General features: G+C 29.0%; 1 protein-coding gene across 5 annotated transcripts in view; it reads right to left on the bottom strand.

The window, feature by feature from the left end:
* Window positions 1–348: 348 nt before the first annotated feature.
* LOC105461665 (protein mahjong) overlaps window positions 349–8,123 on the bottom strand; it is a 19,805-nt gene continuing 12,030 nt past the window's right edge. For all 5 annotated transcript variants that reach the window (XM_011708187.1, XM_011708173.1, XM_011708194.1 and 2 more), the window contains exons 5-16: window positions 6,919–7,085; window positions 6,544–6,784; window positions 6,316–6,438; window positions 5,943–6,242; window positions 5,552–5,749; window positions 5,149–5,396; window positions 4,809–5,060; window positions 4,252–4,441; window positions 3,881–4,174; window positions 3,290–3,698; window positions 2,072–2,293; window positions 349–838 (exon numbers count right to left, since the gene is read on the bottom strand). In XM_011708187.1, coding sequence (XP_011706489.1) covers window positions 615–838; window positions 2,072–2,293; window positions 3,290–3,698; window positions 3,881–4,174; window positions 4,252–4,441; window positions 4,809–5,060; window positions 5,149–5,396; window positions 5,552–5,749; window positions 5,943–6,242; window positions 6,316–6,438; window positions 6,544–6,784; window positions 6,919–7,085 — 2,868 coding nt within the window. In that variant the 3' untranslated portion in view covers window positions 349–614. The remainder of the gene's footprint in view (window positions 839–2,071; window positions 2,294–3,289; window positions 3,699–3,880; window positions 4,175–4,251; window positions 4,442–4,808; window positions 5,061–5,148; window positions 5,397–5,551; window positions 5,750–5,942; window positions 6,243–6,315; window positions 6,439–6,543; window positions 6,785–6,918; window positions 7,086–8,123) is intronic.

The following is an 8,123-nucleotide window of genomic DNA, read 5'->3' as shown; positions in this document are numbered from 1 at the left end:
TAAAGAGAATTTGAATGAAACAAAAGAAATGAGATCGCTTTAAAAAACTTGTAAAAATAGATGAAAATTATCCTCTTTCTCTGTGTCAATAAATAGGCGTAAAATCCACATAAAATAAAGCCTATTCAGACAAGAAAACTCACGGTTTTCATGCTTCTCTCTGGTAGAATTCTTTTACGACTTTTATAACACCGATATATGACGTATTGCAGAACGGACCTAATACAATAAACAAAGTTCCAATTTCTTCCGTGACATAGTGTCGACACCGTCAACGCGGAATTCTTGGCTCACTTGGCTGAGTAGTTAGAAGACTTATATTTGTATATCACAGATTAATACTTCGCATATGGTTGAAAAAACATATAACATTTTTATTTAATAATCAAACAGAAGATTCATAATAATCATTTACAATCATTTGTAATTTGAAAAGTACAGATATGTGTAAAACCAAAGATATCCAAAATACAATGAAAAAAATTAGCTGTAAATATACATTTAGAATATCCAATTAATAACCATAATAAAATTCCTTTTTAATACTTATTATATGTGTGTATATGCACATGTGTGTGAGTGTATATGCACAAAATTATATCTCTTAATGACATTCATGAAAACAGTATCTCCAAATCATCCATGTCCGACAAAGAAAAATCATCAGATAGATCGTGAATGTCGACATTGGGATCATAATCCACACTATCGTCACCAGAATCATCTCCATCTCCACCATCTTCATCATCACCGTCATCATCATCATCATCATTATTTTCTCTGTCATTTTGATCGTTATCATCACCATCCTCTGCACCAGCATCTGCATTATCACCATCTATTTTCACAAAATGCAAATAAATTTTAAATATTTTCATATTTGAATATATTACAATTTAATTTGCAAATATATAAAAATTTATAATACTTAAGATTTATAATACTTAAGATTTATAATACTTAAGAGCTGGCGTGACGAAGAATTACCGACGTTACAGTTTTAGAATTTCTTCAAATTCTGATTTTACAAAATTGAAAACCCTTTTACACGTTTAAAGTACATACACGAATAAACTACGCTAGACATAACTTAAGCTTAGAACGAAAAAAAAATTAAAAAATTATATATAATACTACTTGATATTGCATTGTTTGCACGTACAGCATGTTAGCTCATGAAAGCGTTCGCTTAATATATAAGTTGTATAGCTTATTTGTATGAATTGCAAAGTTGGTAGGGTTTGGACTAAATCAAGAAAGAACTAAATTATAGAAGTTGAGAACCTAATAAAAAATATTCACTTGAATTGATTTTATGCATGTGTACTCGCATTGTATAGACGCAGAATGGTAAGCAGAACAGTAAATATGTATAGCAATAAGGTACTATTTCATTTATCATACGATAAACTTTTCAAGCCTGTTGATTGGCTGCAGGAAAAAGAGATCCGAGAATCTCTGTCCTATAGCAAATCAACAGGCATAAAAAGAATTGTCGTGCAACAAATAAAATGATACCTATAAGTGTCAGATTTTGCAATAGATGGTGCTTCAATATGATAGATAAAGACAGATGTACGCGTTTGAGTGAGACAAAACGATAATATAAGAAATTGAATTAAAGATATCATTATGATCGAGATTTTTAGTTTGGAATTAAAATCTGTATTATCGACCTCGTGTTCGGTTTTCACGCCAGAATCCCCTTAAGAACATTAATTGTAAGATAATAAGATTAAAGATTTTATACATGGTCTACAATGAACAGTAGCAGTAGTCTGTAAGCCGTAAGCTGTAAGAAATGAACCAATCATAGTCAATTATTTTCATCACATTCGACAGTCTATTAGTCCAATTTCTTATGTAGCGTCTACAATAGGAATCTTAAGTCTTCAGTTGTAAGAAATTGACCAATCACAGTCGAATGTGAGAAAAATAATTAACTATTGATTAATTTCTTACGACTAAGAACTTACGCCTCCTATTGTAGACACTGCATTAGGATTATGACTTACAGCTTATGGCTAATACTACCCATTATAGACCACGTATTAGTGATATTAATTCTTACCATCTGCATTATCAGACGCATCATCGTCACTGGCATCAAGATCGTCTTCTTCATCATCCTCTTCAGCTTCATCCTCATCGTCTCTTCGTCTTCCCACATCATATAATCTAACGCATGATTCCTGTATACTAGAAAATTCACCCATATTTTCTACTATGGCAATCTGAGTGTCAAATTTATTGCAGGCAAGACCATAAATTCCTCTTTTCACATCACAAGTTGCTGAAATATTAATATATAAAATTAACCATACTATTAATTATTTACATAATAAAATAAAATTTTGATACAGAATGTTTCATTTTAAGTCAATACAGTCGATTATCTTGAAAAGTAAGCAATTTCAGGAAAAATGTTTCAAACAAAATTGTATAAAAGAACAAATAAAATCAAATTTAAAAAAATAATTTTTTAAAATCACGTGAGTTACCACCATTTTTTAAATTGTATTTGTATACATAAACAATTTTTTATTCGATTCTTTTAGTTATCTTGCATATAAAAATATTAAGTTATCAAAAAATCAATAGTTTGCAAAATATTTTATATTTAAATTTATACTTTATTTTGATATGAAGTATATAAAATATTTCGTAAAATATTCATTTTTTGGCAATTATACTTTAATGCACAAAATAATAAAATAAGTCTATTGATATAAAAAAACACGTAGTTGTCTTACAAAAGATGTATATATCACAAATTGCATAATTTTTTGCTGCATAAAAATATTGAGATATACATAGTTATATTATAAAATGAATGATTTATAAGATATTTTATATTTCATATTAAAATGTACCAAAATAAAGTTAAAATTATTTTATTTATATTAAGTTATACCAGTATACTATTAATGTTTCTCGATTTTTATGTTTTTATTTGCAGAATAATTAAAAGATCATATTATGTAAAATATCATAAAATGCCATTTTTAAAAACAGTGATAACTTTCACGTAATCTTGAAAAATCGATTATTTTCGAAAACTGATTTTATTATTTATTCTTTTTCAGACCATATAATTTTTATCTGAAACAATTTTTCCCGGATTTATTTATTTTTCAAGATAATCGATTATATTATTTAAAATCAAATATCGTTATTATCTTTTAAATAGTAAAACTTTAAATCTTTAAATAACATGTTTAAATCTAAAATAGTAAATCTAGTCAATCTTATTTTTTTTATTTCATATAATAATATACTTTTTTCTTACCAATATTACTATAATCTAAAGCATCTAAAGTCTTGAAAGATGTCGCATAATGAGAATCATTTTCATTATCTTGATCTAATGCAACTGCATATATAATATTGTTGACTGGTGAGAAGATCACTTCCATTTCATCAAGAGTGGGAACTGTCTTAAGTAAATGAAATGTTCTCAAATCCCATACTTCAGTATTAGATACAACTTCAGTCCCATTTGGATGAAAAACCCCATTTAATATTTGATTCAATTTGTCGAATTTATGAATTTCTTTGCCTGAATTAACATCCCATAATATGCCATCGCTAAGTACTAACTCATCATTCATACTAAAAGTTGCTCGATTTTTAGTATATTGATTTGAGATAGATGGCGTCAAGGTTGTTAATAATTTTCCAGTTCCTATATCATATATCTATAATAGAAAGTATGTCAAACACAGTTTTATTAAGATTTTTTAAAATATGGTACAATTAAATATAATTAGATATAAAATTAGATATAAAGCACTACTATTAGTTATTAACTTAAATGACATTTTCATTATGCAATTATGTAATTAATATAATTTAATGCCAATAAAATTTGTGTATTTACCGTTGCGCTTTCTCCTTGGGTACCAATTATTCTATCTTGTAACTTGCTAAATTCAACATAATCTTCATTTTCTAAGGGTAGTTTCATTTCAAAGAACGCCCCTATGTCCCAGAGTACTGACATAGGACTTCTCCATGCAGTAGTGGTCAACAAAAGATTACCACGCTGATTACATTCCATATGATACACATATGATTCATGACATTGATAAGTTGCTTCTTCCATTCCTGTATGGACATTGAACATTTTGATGTCTCCAGTCTGGGTGCCCAAAATGAGATATTGTGTGCAAGGCTGCATTCAAAAGTACAATTAAGAGAGATATAAAACAATAATTTACAAAAACTAGAGTAATTTGAATTAAAATTTACCGAAAAAGTACAACAAGTAAATATTCCTCCTACATCAGTAGGTCGAAAAGTTTTTATAGGACAAAAACGGCTATAAATATGCCTTCTATCTAATCTTCTACCATCCATTCCTAATGCTCGTCTTGCTAATCTCACTGTTACATTCGTAGGTGAAGAATTTTTTATACATGGATCTGGACATTTGTGTGGTCTATAAAATATTAATATAATATTAATTATTATAAATAATATTAATGTTTATAATATTAATTAAAGTTAATAAATAAAAATAAAACAGAAATAACATTATACAACTATCTTATTTATAAATAGAAAAATATTACACAATTGAAATGTTGTAGGCTAATAGGAATCAGCGCGATAATTGTTGCGCAGAGTTTATAATTGTTACAATGTCCAACCAAAAAATTGCGGCGAGCAGTTTGTATGTGGTTAGACATTGTAACAATTATAAACTCTGCGCAAAAATTACCAAGCTGATTCCCATTAGCCTACGGCATTTCAATTGTGGATTATTTCTGGAATCCTTTAATCTATTAAAGAAAAATATTACTTACTCAAAAAGATTGAATTGCGGACACGTTACCATAGGATTTTTACAGAGAGCATGTTGATTAGTTAAATATTCTGTAATAATAGAATCGAGAGTAACGGATACATTGGAAGTTGCCACACCAGGCCCTCCACCACTTCCAGGATCTCTAAAAATCTGTTTCTGTAAAGATCTACAGCTAGTTGATTGAGGCTGCATTATAGATTGATAATTTGTTGGAATGACTAGAGGTTGTTTTTCGGATGACATTAATTTCCTACAACATAATAATAAATATAAAAAAAAAAAGAAATTTGACTGAAGAAAGATAAAAATAAATGTATTAAATGAAGAATACAACTTACTTCTGATTAATTTGTAGTTTAATTGGTTGATTTGCATTATTCGAAATAACATTTTGATTTAGGCAATCTGCAAGTTTTAATCGGATATTATTATTTACAGATGGTGAACCAGTGCACCCACCCGTATGGGATATAAATCGAGATGACGATGTGGGAGTAGTATTATTTCTACAAGTAGTTTCTCTTTGTGTACATCTGCTGGTATTATATAAATTAATAGGGGCACCTGGAGAAAAACTATTTCTTGGCTAAAAAAAAATGACATTTTGATTTTTATAACATATTTTATATAAATGTTACGTATTATTTTACAATTATTAAAAAGAATATACATATATACAAACAAAATATATCTTTTATCTAGACAATTTTAAAAGACCTACTCTCGATAGCTTCAACTTACAGTTGCGCTTGCAGGATTTCGGTATGTAAAAGGTTGATATGTTGTTGCAGATCTCATAATTGTAGATGATTCCAAGTTTGCTTCTCTGTGTAATACACTAGCCGTCTCAATTAAACCCTTTGACATGAGATGATGATATATTAATTGATTAAGTTGTTGTTCATTATATTGTATTCTCGTTTGTGCTACAACATTAGCCTGTAAAAAATTATTGTTTAAAAACATTGTACAGTTACAAGAAAAGATAAACATATAAAAAAGAAAAAAATGTGCGTGTGCATGTGTAGTTTTCTAAAGGTGCAAAAAATAAGTTAACTTCAAAATTATCAAAGAATTCCTAATTGAAAAAAGTGTTTTGAGATGTGTTAATTTATATGTATAAGTAGCTTACCCTATGTAAACTGACTAAGGAAATTTCATATTCTGCACCTGTCGGTTTTGCTTTACCAGATACTCTTTCCATTAATTCAAGAGCATATTTTTGAAAAGTAACATGTTCCTGCCGTTTCTCTTGTAAAATAGGATCTTTCATAAGCGATTGAATTTGCCCATTTGTAAACATTGGTAACTTGCTAATAATCTGTCTAACTTTCTCACTACGTGCTAGTCCAGCTAGTGCACGACACGCTAACGCTCGTATACTATCGGCATCAGTAATAGGTGTTTTCACCATCATTAATTGCAGTAATACCTGCAATTACGAGAAATATAATTTTATATAAATTATGTCCACATAATTATTTACGACAAACCCTTATACATACCATTATTCCGTTATTGGATCTAACGCTTTCCCATACTTTTTGTATCAATTCTTCACTATTATGAATATTTGCTTTTTTCTTAGCAGATCCAGTTATAGAATATCTAGCTACATTTCCTCCGACCTTAAAATGTTATTAAATATCATCAATTAAGATACCTTAATAATAAGTGTATACGCGCGTGCACACACGTGCACGCACGTAAAGGAATAATATAAAAAAACGTACTCTATTTATAGGAGCACATACACAATTAATTACAGCTCTAAGTGCTGCTCTTTGTACATCAGCATCTGCAATAATTTCACATTCAGCTGCAGCTAGTAAAAGATTAATCGCCATTGTCATTGACATATCTGGCATATCGACTCTTTCACATAGCAGCAACATAACTTTTGGTACAACAGAACAAATTGCGATAACGTCCAAACATGATCTAACCGTTTCTGCACTAGAAGTAGTGTGTACCCTAAAAAACCAATTATTTAGAAATTCTAAAATTATTAATTCTATATTTGTATATTGTATAATATATGAAATTTCAAAACACAAAATTACAAAAATCTAATAACTTTTGTTAATAGTATCTCATTATCCACTTACCGTCCACTGTAATTCCATTCACGAGCAAAAGCTATAATTTGCAAAAGTAATGTGATACCACCTAAACGATGAAGTTCCTCTACGGGTGGCCACACTGCTCTGACTGACATTAATTCTTGGAGAATTTCCACTTTTGCTTGAACTTCTTCACTACTAAATTTGCATGCCTAGAATAATGGAATATATATATGTATATATATATATATCTATACAGGGTGTCCAAAAAAGTCGTACGTTCTTTCACTGACAGATTCTGGGGAGCATTCTAAGACGAAAACTCTTATACGAAAATGTCGAGGCTATAATACTTTTCAAATTATAAAACGATTAAAGTTCTCCAATTGTGGCGTCTGTAATTCGCATGCGCAATGCGAGGTGCCCTTGTCCGTTGATTTACATTTAAATATTGACATAATTGATGCGCTTCTCGCAAAAATGTCTAACTGCCGAAATTAAGTTTCTTATTTGAAAACATTGATGATTTTATAAGTTAATAACACTTTAAGTTTGAAAATCGAATTTTGATAAGTTACTTTTGCGGTAAATGTCTCAATTTTTCATACAATGACAAAAACATCGCTCTTAAGCTTTGTCTCATTTATTTATGATTGTTTTTAATATCAGTATAATACTATAATATTACGGAATATCAATGAATACAAATAAGATAAGAGAAATGGTATTAATTGGTATTCATGACCAATCGATTTTTCTCCACAACAGATTCGCCATAAGTAATTAATAAATAACATATCACAGTATTCGTTATATGTATAACAAATCTTACACATATCTCTAATTATCTTACTTTTCCTGTAAATCTCATTATTTTTAAAATTAATATCATTTCTCTTATTTTACTTTTATTCATTGATATTCCGTAATATTATACTAATATTAAAAACAATCACAAATAAACAAGACAAAGCTTAAAAGCGATATTTTTGTCATTGTATGAAAAATTGAAACGTTTACCGCAAAAGTAACCTAACTATCAAAATTCGGTTTTCAAACTTAAAGCGTTATTAACTTATAAAATCATTAATGTTTTCAAATAAACTCAATTTCGATAATTAGATATTTTTGTAATAAGCGCATCAATTATGTCAATATTTAAATATGAGTCAATGGACAAGGACACCCCGCAATCGCGCGCGCGATGTACAGACGGGATACTAATACCTTAACACTCGAAGTTGCGCGTA

Source organism: Wasmannia auropunctata, unplaced genomic scaffold (assembly GCF_000956235.1).
Source record: "Wasmannia auropunctata unplaced genomic scaffold, wasmannia.A_1.0 LD336099.1, whole genome shotgun sequence".
Taxonomy (NCBI): domain Eukaryota; kingdom Metazoa; phylum Arthropoda; class Insecta; order Hymenoptera; family Formicidae; genus Wasmannia; species Wasmannia auropunctata.
The sequence above is the reverse complement of the archived record's forward strand: the minus strand, read 5'-3'. Positions and strand labels throughout refer to the sequence as shown.